Genomic DNA, 26,484 nt, shown 5'->3' with positions numbered 1-26,484 from the left:
AGACCCTGTAGAGATTATTTTAAAAACATTACTCTCTCTGAAATGAAATACTACAGTGTCCTGGGTCCCACCTGGTCTATACAGACTTGGGATGGAGGTGGGGGTGTCTGTGTAGACATGGAGTCCTTTTTTTCTAACCTTGCCAATTTTTTAGCCTCAATAGTGAGTTTCTCATGAAGGCTTTAATGACTATTTCGTTTTCTCATTTTTAACTTTTCATCTGTCAGTATAGCCAAATGCTATTTGTTCACTTTTGCTTTTCCTATTTAGTCACTAAATTCCAGGAGAGGAAAATTAGACTAAAATAGATCTACTTTAAAGAGAATGTATGCAGGGTTAATAGAATTCAGTGAGAATTTAATGAATGTAGTAAACATTTCTTTTGGAATAAAAGGTACTTTCTTAAAGTTTATTTTCATTAGCTGATAAGAAAATAGCTTCAACATTCTCAAGGCTTAATTAAATACCTACAAAGACAATAAACCAGAAAATTCTATCACCACAGTGAAATTCTCAAGATAAAAATCATTGCTTTATTTAAAATAAAACATATGTGAAAATGGGTCTATTAATTCATTCATTAGAATGTTATGCTGCTTCTTAAAAATATTTAAATACTGCATTTATAGCAGAATTAAAATGCAGGTTTTTTTATATTCTTAAAATAACTTGATATGATACAGTAGCATTTAGGAGTTTTTTTTTCCCTGGCTCAAGACACCACACCAATGTTATATTAATGGCAAAGTAGGGAAGGAAGTTACAGTGCATCAGGTAAGAGTGCTGGCAGTTGTCACCATCCCTGTAAGAGTTTAGCAGTCTCAGGAAAAAGTTAAATACTGAACAGTAAAAAGTACTGATCTAATCCATGTCAAGCTGCTGCTGAATTGCAATCTCCACTAACATACAGGTCTATGAGCCCCTGGACTGAACTGTGGAAGGAGACATCAATGACTAAGGTTGTTTTAGTTTAACATAGCTTCCAAAATGCAACAAGTATCTTATGATGGCTAATTGGACCATGCTTTTTCTTTTTCTCTTTTACTTTTCAATAAAATTATATGAAGATTCTTTATTTGAAAGGGTAATTCAAGAAAAAAAATCATCAGGAGCAGTTAGTATTGTCTAAGAGTTTTTCCTCAGCAAGGTGCTGGTAGAGTTCTGGGGATGAGAACAACCTACCAGTTAGCTACTGTTTTGCTGCTGTTTGATAGAACAGGAGCAAGCTTTAATGGAAATCACCACCAGGGCTCCTCCTTCTCAAAAATCATACCAGTAATGCTGTATGGGAAATAAGATCCAGTGTAGCACCCAGATCTTTTTTTATAAGGCCTGGGACTCCATACAAACTCTGAATCTTGCCTTTGTTGTTGCTTTAAGAAGCCAGGATATTTCAGGTGGTACTTGGTTTCTTTGGATGAAGGAAAAATACATGAACATAAATATATACTAGTATGAAACGCGCATTTCAGTAGAGTGAACCATACAGGAAAGAACTATATTCAACAGATCATATTAGTATGCAACAGAATGAAATTCTAAATGCAAATATTTAATTATATTACTTTATCATCATCTCTCTCTTACTATGATTTATCATGCTGTACTTACTATTTCTATTTTCCTTTGTTGATCTGATCCCAAATAGGTCCAAATTATTAAATATTGCTGTTTTAAGGAATTAAATTTAAGTTGGGCAAAAAGTTTTTTTTACAAGGTAGTAATTTTTTTTTACTGCTCTATAAAGAAAAAGATTTTTGTGTAACAGAGTATGTTATGTTTTCTTACTAAGATCATCTAAATATTTGAGATTTAGAAAAGATTTAATTCTTCATTTGTAATGTTACTTAGATCCTATGAATTAATGCTTTTCTGCCATAGACTTTTAACTGCATATTTTTAAAATGCTTAGAGTTCATTGCAACAAACTCAGAAGAACAGACTCAAAAAACATATTGCTGCAAAAAATAGTATTCTTAATACCAAATTTGTAAATGAGAAAATAATTTTCTGCATTTTAAAGTAAAGCTGAAAAAAAGATATGCAGAATAGTACCTAACCGAGTGGTACAAATTTCCTGAGAAAGGAAGTGAACTTTATAGCTACTTTGAATAATCACCTGCAATAGAAGAGGTTGAAATCCCTGATGAAATAAATACCTAATTGTCCATACAAGTGGAACAGCTGCAACAATCTAGATTGAGAGATACCCACTACAGAGTATCTGGTAGTAAGTTAATTAATAGGTTCATGTAGTCTAGACCTTGAATAAGTGCCCAGTTTGAATTTAACTAAATTTGCAAGCAGGGTGGCAATTTAAATTTAGATCTTTTCTTTAAGAAGGGGTTTTCTAATCAATACAAGGAATTCCTAGTCTGCTGACAGGTATCTTTTGCAGATTGCAAAGCTATTCAGCTACTGCATCTGGTTCTTCTATATGATAAATTATTTTTACATTTCCATTTACTGTAAGATTGAGCCTCATTCGGAAGATGAGTTACTCATCTAAGATTTAAGTCCCCTTTTCTATTTTAAAATTTAAACAAATCAACTGAAGAGTTCTTTTTTTTTACAATCTGTAGACTTCTTTCATTCCTATTATCTTTTCAGCACTCTCTCACCTTCACAGTAATCCAATTATCTTTCTTGAACTGCTCAGTTTTTTGTGAAGTCTCAGTTCAATGACAACTCTCACTAGTTGAGGCTCTTTGATAAGACCAGATATTGTTTCCTTTTGTCATCTTCCAATCTTTCTGACAACCTCTTTACTTTCATGTTTCAGATTGTGAAGTCATGCTTTTATAAATTAGATCTCTCTAATATTATAGTTCATTTTCTAGTGACAGTACTATGAGTTTCAGAGACTTTCTCACTTGAAATGTATCAGTGATAACATAAGTTTGGCTCCAGGTAAATCACAGAATGGTTGACCATTACTAAATGAAAAAAAAAAAAAAAGTTAATATTAAAAAGCCAAATCCAATCTTTAAATTGAGGGTTACTTTATACTATATACTAGAATTATTTTTTTTTCTTTTTCTTTTTAAAACACTTCTGTTTATCAAACAACAGGTGCAGATGAATAAGTTCTACTAATAAGCTCTCAGTGATTTGTTGGAGTAAGTAGATGAACACTTACCAGAAAAATTAAAAGAATGTGCCATCTATTTAAGGAGCTAACATGCCACAGGGTAAAGATAATAGTGTTTAAACAGAATAAGGCACAAGTCCTTTATTGATAGTGATAACCACTTAACCACATTTATGTTTTTCAGAATTGATAGTTGGCCAGAAAAATTAGCAGACAATATGCAAATAGTTCTCTGTATTGAATTTACGCAGCTTTAATTAATGGAATTTAATTAATTTAATTGCTAATGCTGCTCCAGGAGGAATGAACATTCAAGAAGGTATTCTGTAGTGGCAACGTAATTTAGGCATTTAACCTAGGTTTATAAACTTGAAGTAGAAATACACTCTCTTAGCCCTTTGTCTTGTGTATGGTTTTTAACACATTCAACTTGCAAACCTTTCAGAAACAGGAAATGTGTTTTTCACATCTTTGAAAAATGACATGTAATTTGATGATAGTTTTAAAATTTCTGAAATATAATTCACTTCATTTCATTTCACCAGATGACAGTGGTACAATTACATTTTTAAAAAGAAAATGAAAGTCACTATCAATATCAATACGATGAGTCTTGCTTGCACTCAGTATCTATGCATCAAATTTAGAAGATGCCTTAATAAGCAGAAATTTACCATAGTGCAATAACGTTCTAATTGACAGAAATGTTACACAGTATCTATATATACATTTCTATGCCTAAGATTATGCCATGCAATGAAGAAGCAAACTAAACAGTTGCATAAACTTTTAAGTCTCAGAGCCGAGCATGTGCAGATAAAGGGCTTTTTTGATTGGTTTTCTGAGGACCACTCTGATAGCAAAGATATACACTGAACTCTTTTGACAAGTTTTTTACTGAAACAAAAACATAATCACGATGTTCACAGTCAGGTTCCTATTTTAGTTCTCAAAGTTAAGAGACAACGTTTTCCACAAAATCAATGGAAAAAAATAGTTCCTTTTCAGAGGGCAATTTAGAGTCCAACTTAAATGCTCTAAGCTAAACTACATGCCTTCATCTGGTGGTGTAAACACTGCTTCGTGATGCTTTATGAGGTATTATGAAGGTAGAGGTCACCTGGTTACAAATGTTAAAATTACAGTCCTGTGGAGCTTCACATGAAGGTATTTCTGACCTATCAGTTCAGAAATATAAAGAATGAATGATGTAGTAAAGATTAACAGAGCATGTCTGCTTACTTAAAGATTTCATGAACAAGATACGTAGTGAAACTGCAGGGTCTGCACACTGTTGCAGTTATCACAGTTCAAAAAAGGACTCAACATATCTACACAAAGTATAAATACCTTTCAATAACTTGAGACAGAATAAATATCAAGGCCCTGAGAGCAGCAATAGACCTTACCAGCCCTGACCAGCCTCACCTGGGACCCTCATCCCTGCCCATGGGCCCAGGAATCATAGAATCATAGAACAATTAAGGTTGGAAGAGACCTCTAAGATCATCGAGTCCAACTGTCAACCCAACACCACCATGCCCACTAAACCATGTCCCTAAGCGCCTCATCTACACATCTTTTAAATACTTCCAGGGATGGTGACTCAACCACTTCCCTGAGCAGCCTGTTCCAATGTTTAACCACTCTTTCAGTAAAGAAATTTTTCCTCATGTCCAATCTAAACCTCCCCTGGTGCAACTTGAGGCCATTTCCTCTCATCCTAAATTGAGTCCCGTTTCATCTCAGCCCAGGGCCATCAGTCCCCTGCCGCAGCAACACCGGAGGAGTGCGGTCTCCAGAGAGTCTCCTGATGTCTGCTGGATGGACCCCTTGTCCCTATGCTGTAGGGAGCTTAGCTCCTGCAAGGGCTTTCAGCCCTATCCTGGTACCCTGTCTCCATGGCCCCATTTCTTTTTGCTTCCTGAATGCACCCTGACCCTGGTCCATTGTTTGCCATGTTGCCATGACTATTGATGGACCCTGTTACCAGCCCCCGGCTCTGCCCATGATATTCAGCCCCTGTGCGACTGTGCCCCATTGATGAGGGCACAGCCTGTGTGGAGTGTCCCTCAGTTTCTTGTTCCTTGTCTTCCAGCCCTTGCTGCTCTCTGACAATAAAATTACATTTAATTGGATGTACTTCAAGCCAACCTCAAAATCTGTCTGTATTTACAGAGGAATAAATCCTTCAGGAATGTACATTCAATTTTCATATTAAATTAGGACATGAAAATGATTACTTTTTGTTACTTCCTATGGGTTACTTAGTGTAGAATCATAAAATAATTCAGGTTGGAGGGACCTCAGGAGGGCTGTAGTGAAACCTCCTGCTCAAAGCAGGGTCAACCAGAAGACCAGACCTCAGAAGGGAAAATCCACAACCACTCTGGGCAATCTCTTCATTTTGGTTAGGATGTCTGTCTTGCCATTCACCTCAGTGAAGACCCTTCTTACTAGGTTCTTTATAGGTATTTGAAGAATGCTCTGACCCCTCCCTGCCCCCAGCCATCTCTTCTCCAGGCTGAAGAAGCCCATATCCTTTAGCCTCTCCTCGCAGGGCAGGTGTTCCATGGTGGCCCTTCCCTGAATTCGCTGCAATTTATCAGCATCTTTCTTGCACTGAAGATCCAATATTGGATGCCATATTCCAGATTTAAGAGCTGAGGAAAAGGAAATAATTGCTTCCCTCGATTTACTGACTACAATTCTGTTGATGCAGCCCAGTATACTATTAGCTACCATTGCTTCCAGGGTGCATTGTTGACTCATGTAACAAGTAGTTAAGACTTTTACCTTTATTCTATTACAAGAACAGAATATTCTATTCCATTACAGATTGGTGTTTTCCCAAAATAAACCACTAACAGAAAAGATGATTTTAGGCCCAAAGGAATGACATGAAATGAACAAGAATTCCTGATACATTCATTTTCTTTTAAAAGACAGCATAGCATATCTGTGAGAGTTTAAAGAAAGAAAAACATTCAAAGGACTCTGACTGGAATCATAGAAAATCTATTGGTTTATTTTTCCCTGAAGATGACCTTCTTTGTGATATGAAAATCAACACTAAATGTATCTTACAATATTTAATGGAAAGACAAGAAGGGTCTGTAGCTCAGGCCTTCAAATAGTCTTTGATTTGCTTCAAAACTCTAATGGTATTGCCCTTTAACAAACCTACTGCTTGAACATCTGGATGTAGCAGCAAAGAATACCGAACAAACAGATTGAATTGTTGCTGCAGAATAAAACCCAAGTGGCTTTGAGTAGATGTCCAGTCTGTTGTATCTAATTAGTTACTTTGGATTGCTCCTAAATATAATATTTCTCCTGTGCTGAATTTCCTTGTTTCTGAGAAAAAGAAGGAATGAAACCTATTCCTTCTGCATTATTTAATTTGGGAGTAAAATCAATTGATAACCATCCTTAGATTTCTGTGTAATTTCTGTGGGAAATGCAAAGTAATGTTTATGTTCTCCTATGCTACATTACACAAATTAAAACTGGAAGGTTTAACACATATTAATCTTAAATTTTTATTCTTAAAATGGTGTGAGCTCAATTAGCAATATTCATTACAAAAAAAAGGAATTAAACTGTAAAGTCAGTTTGGCTTTGCACTTTGCATTTTGTACTGTGGAAAGAGATCTGGGGGTTTGGGTTGATGGCAAGTTGAATATGAGACAACAGTGTGCCCTGGCAGCCAAAAAGGCCAATCGTGTCCTGGGGTGCATCAAGCACGGCACAGCTAGCTGACCAGGGGAGGTGATTGTTCCACTCTGCACTGCACTGGTGCAGTCCCACCTCGAGCACTGTGTGCAATTTTGGGTGTCTCAATATAAGAAGGACATCAAACTATTACAGTGTGTCCAGAGGAGGGCAACAAAGATGGTGAAAGGCCTTGAGGGCAAGACTTACGAAGCGCAGCTGAGGTCACTTGGTTTGTTCAGCTTGGAGAAGAGAAGACTGAGGGGTGACCTCATTGCAGTCTACAACTTCCCCAAGGGAGGCAGCAGAGGGAGAGGTGCTGATCTCCTCTCTCTGGTGACCAGCAGTAGGACATGAGGAAATGGAATGAAGCTGCGTCAGGGGAAGGTCAGATTGGACATGAGGAAAAGATTCTTCACTGAGAGGGTGGTCGATCACTGGAACAGGGTCCCCAGGGAAGTGGTCATGGCACCAAGCCTGTCAGAATTCAAAGAGCATCTGGACAACACTCTTAGTCATATGGTTTAATTTTAGTTAGTCGTGCAGGGAGCAGGGAGTTGGACTCGATGATCCTTATGGGTCGCTTCCAACTTGAGATATTCTATGATTCTATGATTCTTAAACAGTATAGGGAAAAATTAATCATGAACTTATTGAACTTATAATTGTTTTCTGCTTACAAAAGATCTATAAACAATGTAGATTAATATGGATTTTGACTCCAAGTCAAAAAAGAGGCAATGGGTAAGATGAACTGTAGTCAAGTCCTAATTTTGATCAGGAATGGAGACATACATACTTAGGCCAGATTTGTAGGCCATATCATTAAATCTAGAGCAAAACCAAGCAAATTCTGTGAATAATAAAATTCCTAGCTTCAGACTTTCAAACAAGTGACAAAATCAGAAGTATGCTAAAATCTAGACTTGCCTTCATTGCAAACAGGCTAAAATCATGAGAAAATTCCACAAGCAAATAACATGTGAAATGGTCAGATAAATTGGTTGTGGGTAGCAGTATGGAAGGTCTTTGACTTATCCTACTGCTCAGATGAAGAAAAAGTGTATACAATTGAAATACTGCTGTGACCTTTCAGCAGTCCCACCAGTTGAAAGTCCCAGGTGCCCTACAGAGTCAATGTGATGTTCACCTGCTTGTAAGACAACAGATGTGACCTGAAGGCAGGAACAGCCATAATGCCACAAGTACTTATGTTTTCTACCATGTCAGCTCCACTCATGTGACAATAGGGGCCTTTAAACTGATGAAATTTCTGGGGGACAGGGTGAAAAATGCTAATATTGTCATTTCTGTAGTAGCATGTCATATATTCTCTCAAAGAAGAGAAAAAAACACCTGTGTGTTACAGCTGTGGCTAGGTATGGCTTATCTATACACCTACGTGTACTAGTCATTTATGCTTACTTTATAGCCAGTAGTGGGAAAAGAAATGGGATGGCACTCTGGAATTGTTTATCTCTGCCCTCTACTATACAGAAAGTCTGCAATGACATTACAGGATATGGACATCAGCACTGTAATATGTATTGGAAGTCTTGTGAAGTGAATCCCGACCACCTAATCCCTCACATGTGATAGGATTTATAAACTGACGTAGCAGTCTTTAAAAATGTTACCTACAAGATAGTGTACTTGGCTTAAAGGAATGAGCTAAGGAAAGAATGCAATAGAAATCAAAATGAAAATAAACAAATCTCCCAAGAAAGGAAACCAATCCCAGAAAATAGGGCAGTATTCTTTTTCTTTCATTTGCATTTATGCCACAGGTAGTACTGGAGGTGAAGACTGATGCATATCATGATCATCATAAATTCAGGACATGCTGTCTATGAAGTATATAAACTTGGATGGAGTTCTAAAATATGGAGACAGAAGAAGAGAAAAGAACTCCATCCCTTAGAAGGGAGCAGTGAAAGTATAGTCTGAAATACCTCACATGGGAAAGACAACCTTAGAACTGAAGGGGTTCTGGGGGAGAGGTTGGAAAAAGGACACCTAAATCTCAGGGGAAATTGAAGCAGCCCAAGAAAAAAATTAGTGTTAGGTGTATGTTAAGATTGCAATTTCTTAAATTAAGTTTCTCTTTTGCAACTATTTCCAATCTGTAATACAGATTGGAAAATACAGGCTCACTATATAATACTTTAATGAAAGACCCAAATCCAAACATGACAAACTTGCTCTTTGGAGCATTTGCAACCCAAAACAATCTTGGGAATCCAAGATATCGTGATGCAGTTTCTTCTAAGCAGCAAGAGTCAGTTTTGTGTACTCAGTAAATCTGCTAGTTGGCATTATGCAATAGAAACGCAGGCAAGTGGTGAGACAATTTACAACTGTAAGACTGTTATAATCTCCTATTGTCATTCTGCATTACACATGTTGCATCAAGATGCAGTTTGATAAATGTTTTAAATGAAGGTAAATGGGCTGTTGTCAAAGAAGCAACGTTTTTTTCACACCATCAACCGTATGTATCTCATTCATGCTTTGGGTTGCTGTAGCATTTGTGAGCCATGCAGCAGGCTGGACCAGAGAAAAGGATGAGGGAATAAGACAGAGGCAACAAAATGATATGTTTTCATCCATACTAATTCCCTGATTCCCTGATCTACATAGCCTTGTGAGTGCTACAGTGAGCAAAGAGGAAGGGAGAAAGGAACATGAGGCTGGGGATCAGACTAAGTCCGTAGCACCACAAAGGCAATAATGAATGACATTTAATACTAAAATTCAGGTAATATTCTCTTCACTACTTTTTCAATTCCTTTGCCTGCTCTCTAGTTCTGGCTTAATCCCACCAAGTTGCTGGTTACCCCTCTGAAAATTTCTCTAATACCATGCTTATTTGTCTTGGTCCATTGGTCAAAATTGAAATGTGTTGCCCACCAACACCAATGTGAGAAACTCCTGTGCTTTAAGAGTCTTTGTACCATTTTGCAGTTATAACCAAATCTGTTTTATCAATGCTTAGCTTCTGTCTCCTTTTCTATTATCATCTTCCAAGAATCTCTTCTTTTGATTTCTTTTGTCCAATTAACTCCTTGTTTTTGAGCAACTTTTCCTGGGTTTATTAAATATTATTTTATACTGTACTTTAAAAGGTATTCTATGAATAATAAATAAATAAATATATTTAATTGATAAAGAAGGCTTTAGAAAAAGACCCTTTCAAGTGACTGCAGAGCCTTGGAAATGGTTGAGGTATAAGGAGTCAGTATTTCATTACACCTCAACAATATGTGAAGTTAGAATGTATTTTAGATGTGACAGTAGCAAAAGTGTGGATGGAAGTAGAAAATTTTTCCATATGAAGATGCTTCATGCTCAGAATAACACTTTCTTATTGCTTACAATAAAAGCTCTTGTGACAAGTACAGAATTGAGGAATGCTACACTGTAATTAAAGATGATGTAGCATGTTGTTATTTATAACACTACTCATCTATAAACATCTTATTCTTGTCATCTGTCTACTTACTAATAACTAGTAAACTAGAGAGACAGGGTGCTGAAAGGAATAAGCATACAGTGCAGGCTTTCATTTCTACATCACCAGTTCAGACCCAGACACAAACACTCATGTTAAGAAGACATAGTTTAGTAGCATTTTCTTAACCTGTGGTTTCAAATAATTTCCCAGATGATGCATATCTTCATCACAAAATCAGCTCTACAACTGCCACTAAGTGCATCAGTGTTGATTATCTCTTTAGAGAGACTGGGAATGGAATGCTACAAGTGGCAATGGTATCTGGTCCTAAAAGAACTAAGAACACTTAGTTCACAGTGTGCCACATTCCTTAGTGGCACACTGACAGAACAACAAGGGAAAAGCAACATAAATGCTAAATTCAATTTTTTAAAAAAATTAAATCTTTGTGATCCTAATGCTTTAATTTCTTCTTTAATCATACAATAAATATGTAAGGAAGTCTCCTAGCCTTCTATTTTTTATATGGAAGCAGTAGGATTGCTTTCTGATATCAGGTTTGTTCACTTTCTCTATACTCACTTGAGATGCTGTTTTAAAGCAGGGAAACTACAGAATGAGAGATGAAAACCAAAAGCAAAGAAGGTATAAGAGTTATGCACCAAAACTTGAGCTGATATTTTTATGAACTTTTTAATTATTCCATTGCCATTATTTTCAGAAAATTCTTTTTAAAAAAAGTCCTAAATATAATTAACTGATGTTTTTAAAGTATGTAAACTTCTAGGGTTTTAGATCAAAAATTTATCAAGAATTCATTATGACTTTTCCTTAGGATAAACCTCTTTGTTCAAAAGAAATAGGTTAACACTGGAGTTTTAAAGCATTTCTTATATAGAGCTGCATTTAAAAAAAGAAGTTTTAAAATTGTGTCAGTATTTTGGGACAACTCTTCCAATTATATCTATAGTGTGGATCTTAGATAAGCAGCTTAACTAATTAATTTTTAGCTGTAACATGCAAGTTATGGTCCATGGGATTTTAGTGGCCTGCTGCCAACCATCTAACAAAAGAATGGCTTTTTTTTTTCCTTTATGTTCAGGTAGGGATTCATCCACAGAAGAGCAGAATTACCAAAGAATGGCTCCTCCAGCCAGAATACTAATATTTACTTGTAGATACAATTGCTTTCAATTATTCTAACTTTTTTTTTCCAAATTGTAAGGCATTTGATTAACCATCTAGTTCACAGCATTATTATCCACCCATTCTCAAAGCTGTCTAAATTTACACTGAAGTTTGCTGGAATGACCTTATTGGCTAATGAGCAATTGCCTACTAAGAATTGATCAAAACCCCAAATATCTTCCAAAATAAACCTCTAACAAATTGTATTTGATTTTAAAAGGCAGAGAATACCAGTGCTGAGTAAGCAATTACTCCTATCTTCCTGTTAAAATAAAATTGTCATTATAATCGTGGCTAAATGGTTATAATGGTAGTGTTCTGAATAATGTCATTGACTGACATAACTGGATGCTTAATTAACAAACCTACAAAAAAGTTCACCTATTCCCAAACATTTTACGTGTCACATAATTCGTATTGAGCTTAGTGGGAGCTACTGAATGTTCAACAGTACGAATATCTTATTAGATCTAAGAGTCCAACTATGAAGTATAAATTTAACTCAAATGTGAAAAACTGGCAAACTTTGAAAAACTGTTAAGATGACAAAATGAGTCTGTTCTTAGGTTATAGTTCTGTATTATTGAGATGCATGTTCTCATCATGAATAAACCTCTCCATCTGTAGAGTTTCCTATTGACTTTTGAAGAGTTTTTAAGATTGCATGCTGAGCATACTGAACCTGTTCTTGCAGATCTGAGGATTTTGATATTATTGATACAGAAGCTCTATGACAGCTAACACAAGTCAAAGCCAAAATTCTATCAAATACCAAATGCGGGTTAAAGGATTCAGCCATGTAGTTCTAGAGGTATAAGTGTCACCTATCAGTAGCTCCATTTTTATGAACTTTATGGATATTTCAAAGTCTGCAATTGTGTATTATTGCTTCAAAATTTCATTGAGCTGTAACTTAGGAAAAACATGAAGGAAGCAACTGCCTATAAACATGAAGCTGCATTTAATTTGATACTTTGATGAGCAGTATATTCGTTCCTACAGAATACTCTTTCAACTATATTGGATTACAGTTATCACTACTTGTCTAGACATGGGATCAAAATGTGAATCTTAAATTAAATTGCCTTAAGATTTGCTTTTGTCAGGGTATTGTACTTATCTTAATAATATGACAGTCCAGTAGCTGAAGAATATAAGTTCACAAAGAAAACCTCAGAATCTCTTGGGAAATTTCTTTCAAGACTTGTAGTGTATATTAATTTTTTTTTCCATGAAAAATGACATTGAAAATATAAGAAAAAAACTAAAGTAAGGCTGGCATATAATTAAGATCTCAAATTAATCACTGTCTTAGTTGAACTTCAATATGAGGCATATATCAAAATGATAAATTACAGTACCATAGGTTGACAAATATGGCTTATTTAACAACATTATTCTGAAAGAAATAAATTAAACAGAACATTGAAATAGTAAGTGGATTTTTTCCAGCCTAAGGAAGAGACATTTTTTCTTCCAATAATTAAATATTTCTTAAGGCACAAGAAATGATAGGTTACTCATTGGTCTTTAACTTTCAAATAATGACTTTTTTGTAGATGTTAAAATAAATGAATATATTTCCATTCATTTTGCCTGGAACAAAATTATGCATGGTTCTGTGCCTCTCTAATCAATCAACTTTTTTATTTATTTATTTTTTAAGATTTATCAAAGAAAATTTAGCACCCAACAGACAACTAAAGTCCAACTGGTAGTTATGGTAGAATAAAACACTAGGTCTATAATCTAGCACATGTGCATGAGCTTTTTTCCTACAGATGATATGTTATTTTGCAAACGAAAGAACAAGGAAGAGAAGTCTATCTAGATGAATTTATCACATATTCTCTCTAAAATAGAATGGCAAATTCTTGGCAACAGGCACAATCTTTAACTGTACTTTTGCGTACTGTTAATAAAGTGACACAGCCATCCATACTGAGCCTTTGAGAGGTACTGGTGGTTAGATACTCCCTCCTGCATGGCACAGTCCCCTGCCTGCAAGCTGGACCTATACTCTTGGACACTGTGTTTCTTGCCTGGAGTCCAGACCCATAATTTCACAGAGCAATTGCTCTTTGTTCAGCTTCACAACTGCTACTTCATGCTATTCACCCATGTGAGTGGTAATAACGTGACCAAGGGAAACCTTAAGCAGATCAAAGGTTGGTATGGGATTCTGAGGGCAAGAGTGTGGGGGATATGACCCTAGATGGTGTTGGTATCCCTCTCAATCCTTCTGGTTAGGAGAAAAGCTCTGGCTATGAGCAAGCGCATCCAGCAGTCCAATGTCTAGCTGCACAGTTGGTGGCATTTTCAGGGGTTTGGCCTCCTTAATCATGGTACCTCATCTGAAGATGAAGTAGGACTGCTGGGAAGAAATGAAACCACCTGATCAAGGCAAAGAAGAATATAACTGCAGGCCGACTTGCTTACCTTAAAAGGAGGGCCTTTAAAAATAGTCTTGTCAGGGGACAGGGACCTAACTACAGAGTAGAAGAGAATAAAATTGAGCCCAGGATTAGAAGGAAGGCTGGGGAAGCAAGTAGTAAAATTGGGATGCTAGACTTTAAGACATCACATTTGGATTTATTTGGGGAATTGTTAGGCAGAATCTCCTGGGAGACAATTAGGAGGAGGAAGGGCAGCCAGAGAGACAGCTGATTTTTTTCAAAGATAACCAATTATTTTAAGGGGAAGTGAACTTCGGGAAATGACTCACGAGGCTAACAAGGGAGCTTCTTAATGAACTAAAATGCAAAGAAGTACAGACAAAAAAAAACTGGAAAAAAGGATAGACAACAAGAAAGGAGTATAAAAGTGTTGCTTCAGTACTTACGGACAAAATGAAGAAGGCCAAAGTCCAAGGGGCACTAACACTAGTGAGGGTTGTTATGGGTTATAAAAAGGGATTCTACAAGTACAGTGAAAAGGACAGGGGAAAATGCGGATACACTGGTGAGTGGAGAAGACAACAATGGACAACATGGAAAAGGCCAAAGAACTTGATGTCTTTTGTGCATCATTCTTCACAGGAAGAAACCTCTTCATGTATTAGTACAGTTGGGAAGGAAAGAGGCAGTCAGTTCTGGGTGTGCAGTAAGTGAGGGATTACATAGAGAAGTTGTATATAGTCACATTCATAGATTCACCCAAGGGTACTGAAAGAGCTGTCCCACCATGACTGAAAAACTGCTGTCTGTAATCCATGAAAAATTATGGCAATCAGTGGTAGTCCCTCATGACTAGACAGACTAGTGATACACTTGTCCTAATGAAAGCAAGAGGGACCACCACAGGCACTATAAACTAGTAATCCTTCCCTCAGTTCCTGGAAGTAGCCTGAAGAGCACACTTTTGTAATCCATTTTCCTACACCTGACGGATGAAGGTAGTTGAGAATAGTCAGCACAGGCTTACCAAGGGCAAATTATGCTTGATGAACTTAAATGACATTTCAGGATGTGAAGGGATGTTATAAGTGGCCACTGCCTCCAGCAGCTCTGGGGCCTGGAGGTTTCTCTTGCCCAGCCATAGGAGCCCAGCCTGGGGCATCTTGAGACCTGGGGGTGTCTGACTCAGGCCAATGGACCTTGTTGATGCTTTCCCATTTGCAGGTTTAACCAGTTGCACAGCTGAGCCTGCATCCCAGAGAAACACACAGACACACACAAGGCACCAACAAGACTGGCTACAGACTGCCACAGACAAGGTGCTGCCTTCAACAGCACCTACCTACAGGACTCACATAAAACACAAGCACCAGCAGCCAAGTCCTCTCTTTGGCTGGCAGACACAAGAGGTCACTCATGCACGCATGCACACGAGACTATCTGGGTTCACAAGCACACGTACATTCGCAGATCCCCCAAGCACCAACACGACCCCTTTGTCCACCCGGCACCCCTGCCCGGATCCCAGGCCTTCTTACCTGCCCCATGGGTCCCCTGCTCACTGACTGGTCCCAGCTTGATGCTCACTAGCAAGCATGTAGCACTCACACACTTATCCAGCATGGACCCTCCACCCACCTGACACCTCATCCCAGATCCAGGACATCCTACCTACTGATGAGTCCAGCTGGAAGTGTGCTGGTGAATGACACATGCACACCCAGTTTGGAGAAGATACAGACAGCTGCCCTTCACAACCCCCCAACACTAGGCACATGGCCTGCTCTAGCGGCCAGCACTGAGCCCCTGACTTGCTTCACTAAAGCTGGTTCCTCCCAGTAGATGGTTTTTGGGACAGACATCGTTCCTGCCCCATTGAGGTGCAGCTGAGACCCCCACGCACTCCAGTAGCTGGCACTGAGACCCCACTCGCTCCAGTAGCTGATACCACAGGCCAGGGGCACCTACACCCCCAGTCTGACTCCAGTAGCTGACACTCAGCCCTTGAAGCCCTCACACACACAGGATAGAGAGTGAGATTGCACTGAGAGTTAAAAAAGGATTTAATAAGATAGGACACATTGTGGTGATCAGATGCAGAGCTCAGCCAGACGAGCATACTGACCAGACACGTTTTCCACACAGACATCACAACACTCGCAAAATGATGAAAATGCAGAAGAATAGCATGAAATAATTTGTGATTTGGAACAAAATACTTTGTTAAGACTTTAAATGCCCATATTAAAAAGAAATAATACTCTGAAGTGTGTGATTTTATTGTAGGACTTAAGAACCTAGTGTAAGAACTAACAAATGCTAATACTAAGGGCTCTGTAATTTAGCAGATAAAAGCAGAACAAGAGCCAGTGACTGAAAGTTTAAAAATCAGAGTTAAAAAGTCTTACTTCTAAGTGAGTCAGAGTGATCAGTGGAATCAAAGAAAGTGATAGTTTCCTTAAAACTTGATGTCTTCAAGAGCTGAATTTGTTTCCAGAAGACATTCTTTAGCCAAATCCAAATTAGTGATTGCAGTATCAAGAAAATGGTGTGAAATGCAATAAAAATTAACCAGATCAAGTCCACAAGCCTATTTTTCTTTACTATCTCTGGATCTATGTAGGAATGGTGGGAACAATGCAACATATAGGTAAAACATTTAAAATTAATAAGCACCAAGGCAATCCGGTATTGGTTTCATAAATCATAGAATCATAGAATCATTAAGGTTGGAAAAGACCTCTAATATCATTGACTCCAACCGTCAGCCCAACACCACCATGCCCACTAAACCATGTCCCTAAGCGCCTCATCTACATGTCTTTTAAATACTTCCAGGGATGGTGACTCAACCACTTCCCTGGGCAGCCTGTTCCAATGTTTAACCACTCGAGTGGTTAGAGTGATTCCTTTCTGTGCTACAGCATTACAAGTACTTCTGGCTTTAGGATTAGCATGATAGACCCAAGGCAATGATGTATTGTGACACACAGGCTACACTGGATCAACTGGAAGAAAAAAAAGTATCTTCCCAGCCAATACTTATTTTATTTAGTGACAATTTTAAGTATTAATCGACAGAGTGTATTTTGGAAATGTTACTTATGATTTTAAAAAACATTGGCTCTGAAGATGTCATGTGGCTATATATCTCGGTATGATACATGGGAAAGAATATTAATTTATAGTTTTACCAGATAAAATATCTGAGATATTTTGAAACTGTTAATAGGGTAGGGTTCTTGTTTTGCTTTTTCTTGTCTGGATTGATGCTGAAGTATCAATAATATGATCAAAAGCAGGATAATATTCTGCTGTTTTTTATCACAGCATAAAATTTGCATAACTTTACTTCTCTTAGTGGAGTTACACTGCAAACACATCAATATAAAAAATCACTTTGCAACATTACCTAGCACCATATTTTATAGTTTACATATTTATTTATTCTTTCTCTAAGCTTTGCTCATGATTTGATAACTCCCCTTCATTTACTAAATTAATTTAAAAATATTTCAAATTGTAGCTTTCCCTTTGCCTTCCCTATACCAAGGGAGTTCAGAACTGCCTACCACATTAATGACTATCTTGAAGAATGGTACAATAAAGTCAAAGCCTGATAAGCATCTTTCATGTTTTTTATTTCCCTGAATATACAGACATTTTATTTCTGCATCACATGCTGTGGATAGTAGATACAAGTCTATGAACAGGCATTGTTGGGATGTTTTCCACCCACAGTTAGTATTCCAAGACCAGAAGGATATGCTAGACAATTTTATGTGGCTTTCTAGGCAATGTGGCAGATACTCATACATTCAGCCAAAAGAAAGAAACTCCAGCACCTTTTTTTTTTTCTTGTTATCCAACAGGTTGAATGGAAGTAAAAAATCAGATTTTAGATTGCCTTCTTATGTTTAGTATGTTTTCTTGTTAGATTTAGTATGTTTCATTTTCAAAATAGGAGTTTCTATGATGAATGTACCTGTTTAGGTAATTTAAGCATTCTCTATTTTAATTATTCTTTTCTTCTTTTTTCTTTGTGGACTTTTCTTTCAGAAACACAAGGCAAACTCAGTTTAATTCCATTTTTATTAAGGGCTTGCTGAAGCAATCTTATGACAGAGAGCAGCCATACCTAAAATAGCTATGGCAAAATCTGAACAACAACAAAAAAAGCCTGTAGTATCTGTCAGGTAGTAAGCCCGGTGACAATTTTACAGCTTAAAGTCTGTGGCTTTTACAACTCCAACCTGGCAAACACTTTTTGAGTGGACCTTTTATAGAGACCACTCCAGCATTAAACAATAATTCATTAGTACTCCTTTAAATTTTTATATGAATTTAGTAGTGATATTATTAGCTTAATAAAGCTAGTACTTCATGAATCTTACCTAAATCCAAGATTTAGATTATGTGTAGCCACATTTCTGAATTCTGATATGCAGGAGAGCTAAAAATAGATTATCCTATTTGTTCACATTCTCTAGCTCTATACCAACTGCCAAAATTATCTTTAGCATCCACATCTGGGTACATTAAAGTCCTACTAGTATTTCTGATCTACATGCTTCAATAATCCTGTACATCAGCTACCAATTTTTCTTAATATTGCTGAAAGAAATGCATGATGGGTCCCTAGAAGTCACTAGATGGAAATCCTATTCTGTTAATAAACACCATCTGCTCCCTTGTTTCCTGCCCCCCACCATTATCCGTAAAGATGAGATCAGTCTTGAAATTTTTAACATTGCTCTCAAACCCCTCTCAAAAGCATTTCAGCAGAATTGCTGAATTCCTATAGCACCACTCCAGTACAAACATGAAGACCTTTTCATTATTTATACAGTGTCTAATAATTTGGTTTTATAATTCAACTTTAAAAAGATGTGTAGCAGTACAAAACAGATAAAATTATATTTCATAACACTATTATAAATAATTGTAATTAATCTCTAGGACATTCAGAGTTTTCACTATAAGAATAATCTATATAATGTTCTTTTTTTCTTCCCCATGATCAAATAGCACAAAAATGTCTATCATATTGACCTTGAATAAAGATTGCCATAAATTCTAGCAGGAAATGTGTTAATGAAGTCAATGATTTTAACAATGTCAGCTACCTGTTTAATAGCTGTAAATAACACAGTAAGAACAAAAGGAAGCACTGTTCAAAGCAGGACTAGGTTCACTGAAGCCCTTTGCTATCTGGGCAAAGCTGCTATGTTGCTTTCTTTCTCAGCAGCTGTATTTCCCCTCTCATGCTCTCAATGAATAAAGTTGCTTATGTATCTCAGGACAACAGGAAATGGAAAAGTGCATCAAATTCTTCGACTCCCAAACCAAAATAATCTTATCAGAAATAAAATAAAAAGGACACAGCTACATTGTGATTTGGCCTAAATTATGAAAGAGAGGATTAAGTATAGCATTTCTCCTCCATACATTAATACCCATACATGTTACACAGACCCTGAAAGCTATGGGAAAAAAAAAAAAAAAAGAAAAGATGCCAGAAACCTCTCCAGAAAAACACAGGCATGGAATCAGCAGACTTGTAACTTCCTCATTTCTCACTCCAGCCAGCAAAGCTGTGTTGATAGACAGTGATGAAATGATAAATTGCTGCTGGTAATTATTGTAGCTCAAGTTTTTTTCTTAAAATCCCTCCTTAATTTTCAATGCATCTCACCATTTTCTGTTGCCACTGTAAGAGAAGTTTTTTCTTTTGAGTAATCTGTTTCAGTTTTCTCTCATGAAATCTTTTTTGTCCAGGGGTATTGTGCTATATAGAGAGGTGAATTTCTCAGATGTGTTCTTTCCCAAACAATAGAGAAACTGAACATAAAGAAGTATATGCACAACGGTACCAAGGATAACCCAAATATGCCACTTGACATTGAGGAAACAAAGAAGGTGAGAAGGAGAGAAAGGAGAGAAGGAGAGAAGGATGGAGGGACAGAGTGTTCAGACTGAGGCTTATGATATTGATGGTAGGAGGCCAGAGTGGGTATTTCTGTGGTCTGTTGTGTACTTTGACTGGATGCAATTGCAGGGGCTTACATATGATGGCCCAGCATAGTAGTTCTATTGATGATATAATTTTATATCCTTTCATACACACTTTTATTCTTGGGAGACCAGAAAATTAATATGTTCCTCTATGTTAAGGAAAGAAAGTCCACAGTACATTCATAGTTCCCACAGATTCTGCCAGGTACTCTGGATTTTCTTGTCAACTTTTAGCTCGACTGCAAATATGTCAAGGAGGATGAGAGGTCAGAATAAGAGATGTTGGTGGGCTTTATTTATTTAGGGTTTTGGTGTTTGTTTTTTTGTTTGTTGGTTGGTTTGTTGTTTTTTTTTTTTAAAGACAGTGAACAGTAATGCGTCTCATATAACCATCTGTCTATGTCCTTTATTTCCAAATATTTCAAAGGAAAGTATTTGAAACGATCACTGATTATAAAAGGTATGTTCCTTCTTTTTCAAATCACACCTGGATCTAATCCCTTCAGATATGTCTCTACTGCTCATCCTGCCCTCTCATATTATCTCTGTCTATCATTTTGCTTTATTGCAATGATATGTTCCTAATAATTTCTATTTTAGGTTTCAGATTACAAATCCACAATGAAGCACTGAAGTATGTGGTCTGATATTTAGAGGTACTAAGTATGCAGATGTTTCATCAGGAAGCTAAAAAGGAGCTACTGGGCAATCAAAATTTTTGAAAATTGGATACTAGGTAGAACCAGATCTGAAAATGTTGATTGCAGGGTTATACACATTCACAAAGACTACAAGAACAGAAATGGAGATTGCCCTGATGTGATTATCATTTAAATACATCTATTCTCTCACATCAAGGAATGATGCATGAAATGAATGTAATGTAATGAGTTTTCATTTCTTTGCTAGCTGGGTATAAAGACAGGTAGCTTTATAGGAAATCAGAAAAACAGGAATTGAAAGACAAATTCTCACTGAATGAAGCTGCCTTGATGCAGATCTTAAAAAAGTAGATCTGGCCATGGGAAAGGAGATTCCAACGAACTAAAACTCTAGGGCCTAGCCTAACTTCTTTCAATATTTCTGATTTCACAAAATAAAGCCTCAGATTAAAAAAAAGATGAGTATCAAATTCAAGGTAACAAATTTATGTTTTGTTCTAAAATGCTGATTTCTGTGGTTGAAGGTAAAATTTTCCCACACTTGTCAGTGATTTAGGAGCTTGATTTCTATTAATCAGTGTGTTATTTTAGCCTAGAAAGGAACTATGTGAGGAGTCAGTCATATGTGCAAACTGAACTCTATTGGTGATCTTCCATTTTATAGTTTAATCATTCTCTATCATAGCTGAAATGCATAGTACACCATCTGTTAGCATTAGTAGTGCAAAACCTTTTGGCAAACAATGTATAAGGACAGCAGCTGATACCATATATAGTGATTTTGAATTTCCCAATTTATGGCACCAAATCAATGATAAAAAATGCTACATATTTTCATAATATGCATAAGAGAAGTATATACTATATTTTGCATAGTCAAAAATCCATAGGAATTGCATAGTACATTTCTATATAATCTTTTTGTAATAACGCTGCTGCTGAACAAAGGTACTGAACACTTGAAAAATTAACAGACTACAGAGTAGCTATAATGTAGCCAAAAAAAATTGTTACACTTAGCTAACAGACTACAAAGTAGCTATGATCCAGCCAAAACCAGTTACACATAGCGTGAATTTCTATTTTGTAAATTACCTCTTGCTTGTGTGCAAGCCAGAAAAAAGAGGTGTGTAATTGCTTCATTTATTTTCTATAATAACTCAAGGGACAAGAAGGGCCTGAAAATTCTTTTATGTTTTTCATTACATATCTTTACATAAGTACATATAGGAGGGAATTTCTATATGAAGTAGCATTCTAATGCATCATACCTGAAGGTAAATTATGTCAATGGCTGAATACATTTTACTACAGAGTGATTCTGGGCTGTATTTCTATAGCAGCCCTTCATTGCATTACCAGTTTTCGGATATTTTCCTAGCTGTCAAAGTGTTACTCCGCTTGTTACTTTCTCAGAGAATAGATTCTGTTACAGGTGGAACTGAGCAGGGTACAACAATGGCCTCAGAGCTTCTCCAGGCAGTTTACTATAGCTCCTGGCTTGCTGACGGAGACACTTAATGGAAGCAGAAAGATCAAGTGTCTTTACATCAATTTAAGAAAGGGGAAAAAAACACACCAAAAAAACCAAACCAAACCAAACCAAACCAAACCAAAAAAAAAAAAAAAAAAAAAAAAAAAAAGAAAAAGAGGAAAACAATAGTTTCTATTTATATCCTATAAATACGTGTTAGAGTTCATAGTCCCAGTGCCAAGAAATTGATTAAAAAAATGGATGGATGATATATTCCAACTCTTCAAGCATGACTAAAGTGAGCTTGATCATAAACAAGATCCTTCCTGGAACATACATACAATACTATGAACTTCTGGACTACAGGAATACACGTGCCAGCTCATTTACTTCAGTGTCTGTGTGAAAACTGTGGGCAATTGTGAAAACTGCAATAGGGAAGTAGCTTTATGTCAGTTCAGAGAACTGAGTCAGCATTTCTCCTATGCAAAAGTATGAGAAGGAATCCATCCATAAAACTTGCAGATATAAATTCAACTATTTAGTGAAATTCAAGAGTAACTAGTAATGTCTTGGCAGAATTTGAACAAGCATACTTTAGAAGGACCAGAAAGATTATGATTATGTTTTTCAGAATTTAAAGAATTTGGCATTATTAAAGTAAAGGTCATAAAACATTTGTGTCTGGATGGTACTGTAGACAGTAGAGTTTTAAATATTTTGGTTTCAGATGTGAGTCTATGCATCCGAATGACTGTATAAAAAGCAAACATTTTAACTTGGATAAGGTTATATTTGTACACATTTTTGTGGGACATTTAGTTTTATTATGTATAGAGATCAGGGGAAAAAAATCCAGAATCTTTTGTTAAAAATGTCTTACCTTCATAGTAAACTTTAAACCCATGAGCACTAACTGCAAAGTCACTTGTCAAGCGCAGTGAAAATACAGATTTTGTACTTGTCACAGGTGGAGGAAGATGAAATCCTGTTAACCTAAGAAACAAAAAGCACAACTCACAGTTAATTGTCTGAAAAATAAAACTGTGTTTGACAGGTTGCTGTTCCAAACAATATTTCATGACAGAAAGGGCAACTGACTTAAAAGTATATAGTTTATATTACTTGAGAAAATGATTTTTATATGATAGTTTAAGGGATCAATATAAAATTTTAGCAGCTTTCATGGACGCTGAACCAGGTAAGGTACATCAGTTTGAGGAAACTGTACTTAATAGAGATGATAGTAGATAGGGAAACTGGACTTTAAAAATGGTCCAGATTATCAGTAGATGAAAAAAAGCCCCACAAACCACCAGCCAATTTACACTCTTTAGGGTTATGTTAAAACATCTATTGCATTATATATTTTACACAGACTTCTTCGAAAATTTGTAGTGGATGAATTTTCTACAGCAATATGATGAAAGAAAGGGGACCATGATTCACTTTAATGAGGGACTTTAAGATCATTTAAACTATGTACTTTAGCCTCAGAGAAGATATTTCTGCTTTCAACTCAAACAGGAAATCCAAAGAGCATCATTGTGAAATCATACATCCATAAAGAAAGCTCTCTTGCAAGGAATTACAGGGTTGCTAGGTTTTTTTGTTTGGTTGGTTGGTTGGTTGGTTGGTTTTGTTTTGTTTTATTAAACCCACTATGTTTGAGGCACAGATGAAAGGACAATTTTTGTGTATTCATATCACTGCTGATATGCTCTGCTGATACTCAGCTCTACATATTCTTTTCAGTTGACGTACATATGGTAACAATTACTTTCCCTATTCTAGGAGAATAACCTCATCAGGGTTCATACCAGACCAACAAAACCCGTAGTATTTACCTGTCAAAAATATGTAAAGAACAAGCTGAATAATTTATCTGTGTATACTCACCAGTGAAATCTAGACATACCTTTGGAGCCCAGTTAGCCATGAGTGGCATATTGTGTAGCAGATTAGGATGATTTATTTTATTAATTATTAACATGAAGTTGTTTTCATGTGTTTGTAGCCAAGCCCTATCTTTACTTATTACTTTGAATTTAGAATTATAGAAAAATTTAGGTCAGAAGGGACCTGTGGAGGTCAGATAGTCCAACCTCTTGCTCAAAGTAGTCTTAACATGAGAGTTAGTCCAGGTTGCTCAAGATTTACCTTTTCCCTTTCCATTCTTAGAATAAATTCACCATTTTTTTTTAATACATACATTCATGACCATGTTTTGATTTACTGTTATATGTGAAATATAGAATTTAGTGTACACACAGACAAACAACCTCCAAAACTCTTCACTACTTTGTTAAACACCTACTGTAAAACAGCTATGTATTCAATAAGATTCACAGAGACATTTGTTTGCAATACATTTTTATAGGATTCCAGAACACCCAATTCATAAGTTAGTCTTGTGGACAGTTACAAAAAAGATGTAAACGCTGATATTTTTTATTGGAAGAAAAGGTATGTATTTTTAATTTTGCTTGATATAAGTACTGCAAACACCAATGGTTTTTAAAGTTGCTTTAATGCATTTTCTGCTGCTTGTACTGAAATTCAGTCTCAGTCTTGTTCTGAAATGAACTGGTAAGTTATGTCCTGCCATTAGCAGTATTTGTAGTCTCACCAGAAGGAAGGACAGAGCGTGGTGAGAAGCCCAGAATTCAAAAGGTCAGGAAATTATTTCCTGAAAAATTATTGTAATTGGAATATTAGCATTTATTTTAATGTTTTATTTATTGTTAATGTTAAGATACCTTTAGATGAGTTCTATACAGTGTACCAGTAATATACCATGTGACTCATTTGCTGTGGGGATCATAACAAGTTTTATATTGTTCTCTGATGGCTATCTACTTGGTGTTCTTAACAGACACTCTAAATTAATGGGTGTTATACTGTTGTTTATTCTTGAGCAATCTTTGGCAAAAAAAAAAAAAAACAAACAAACAAAAACCCAACACAATAGTCTATCTCTTTTTTTCCCAGGGCATATTCATTCATTACCTTATGCCCTTACTGAAACAATTGTTAAAGACATTACAATAGTCAATGTATGCTATTGGTTACAATCATGACAGGTATGAAAGCTGAATGATAAAATAATATTACTCACAGCATAATGACCAGAAAATTGAAAAACATGAACAAAAGTAACAATGACACTTGAAGAAGTGTATATACAGATCTATATATATGCAGCAAGTCATCAAGTGTGTGTATCCAGAAACCTATTCTTTGTTTTGTCATTGGCATCTTCATGAATAGTGTCATCAAAACAAGACTAGATTAAGAATTTATATTAATATGCAAAGATGGAGAATTATTTACAGAATATTTAGGATTTAGGAAATACATTCTTTTATTTGATTATGAGAATATATTTTTATTCTAACAATAAAAGAAATTAATAAAATGCTTACCTCTCCCAAATAGGCATATGCATAATTCTTTGACAAGTCAATATCAGTGCAATTTTCCCATAGCTTGTTCATAAACCAATAAATACATTAATTCATTGGTAAGTATCACCACTTGAAAGTAAGCTGACCTAACGTAAAACTAAGCCAATAATTTGAATAAAACTTTAATTTGCAGCACACAGCAGGTCTAGCTGGTATCTATTTAGCTACTCAAAGATTTGAGGGAATTGTGGTTATAAACTCATATCCAGCAGAGAAGAAATACACATTTATCCCAAATTATTTAATTTTATGGCTGGTACATATGCACAGCTTAGATGGGTAGGGGATTTTTAAAATGAACATATATGTTACTAGTATGGCAAGCATTACAGCTCCTCATGCAAAACAGATCATTATTAGAGACATTTGATACCATTTAGCTTTCAGGGGTGTGCTTTTTATCACCATCATTATGCTGCATTTACTCAGAAAGGTTCAGCTTGTTTCTTTAATTTGGTTGCTACGCTTAATTTTATATGAAAAAATGCAGAGGTTTTATTTGTGGTTTAGTGGATGCAAAATTATTTAAAATTTTTAACAAGTAAACACACAACAACGTGTGAATATCACTTAGTAAAATACTATAATTTATCAAAAGGGAATGTAATGTAATTTGCTCAGACAACTGAAGTAACCTAATACTTGAGTATTATTCATTGGGTACTACAGGACATTGATCTTAGAGCTTAAGTCTCATTTGTGTCTAAAACTCTACAAAAAGTTGTAAATGTTAGCTAGAATAGTTTTCTTTGCCATTTAAAATGAAACATAGCAAGTACGTAATAACTGCAGGAGAGAGATGTCAGGTAAGCAGCAAAATGCCTGTAAAATAATGTATGTGCATAGGTCTGATTGTCACTTATTCAGGCCAGTCACAGCTAAATGGCTAACTTAAAGAGAGTACCCTAGTAAAAGCAAAACTTATAGGTGGGACGCTTATGCAAAACAAGCAGTCATCTCCTTAAGCTGGTATCATCTGCATACTAAACACATTTAAAATTCAAATTTCCTGTAGTAACTGAG

General features: G+C 36.1%; 1 protein-coding gene across 2 annotated transcripts in view; it reads right to left on the bottom strand.

Annotated features, from left to right (window-relative positions):
* CSMD3 (CUB and Sushi multiple domains 3) overlaps positions 1 to 26,484 on the bottom strand; it is an 803,119-nt gene that overhangs the window by 649,953 nt on the left and 126,682 nt on the right. For both annotated transcript variants that reach the window (XM_009321682.1, XM_009321683.1), the window contains exon 3: positions 22,878 to 22,990. In XM_009321682.1, coding sequence (XP_009319957.1) covers positions 22,878 to 22,990 — 113 coding nt within the window. The remainder of the gene's footprint in view (positions 1 to 22,877; positions 22,991 to 26,484) is intronic.

The sequence above is a fragment of the Pygoscelis adeliae genome, unplaced genomic scaffold (assembly GCF_000699105.1).
Source record: "Pygoscelis adeliae isolate BGI_AS28 unplaced genomic scaffold, ASM69910v1 Scaffold111, whole genome shotgun sequence".
In the NCBI taxonomy this organism is placed as follows: Eukaryota; Metazoa; Chordata; class Aves; order Sphenisciformes; family Spheniscidae; genus Pygoscelis; species Pygoscelis adeliae.
The sequence above is the reverse complement of the archived record's forward strand: the minus strand, read 5'-3'. Positions and strand labels throughout refer to the sequence as shown.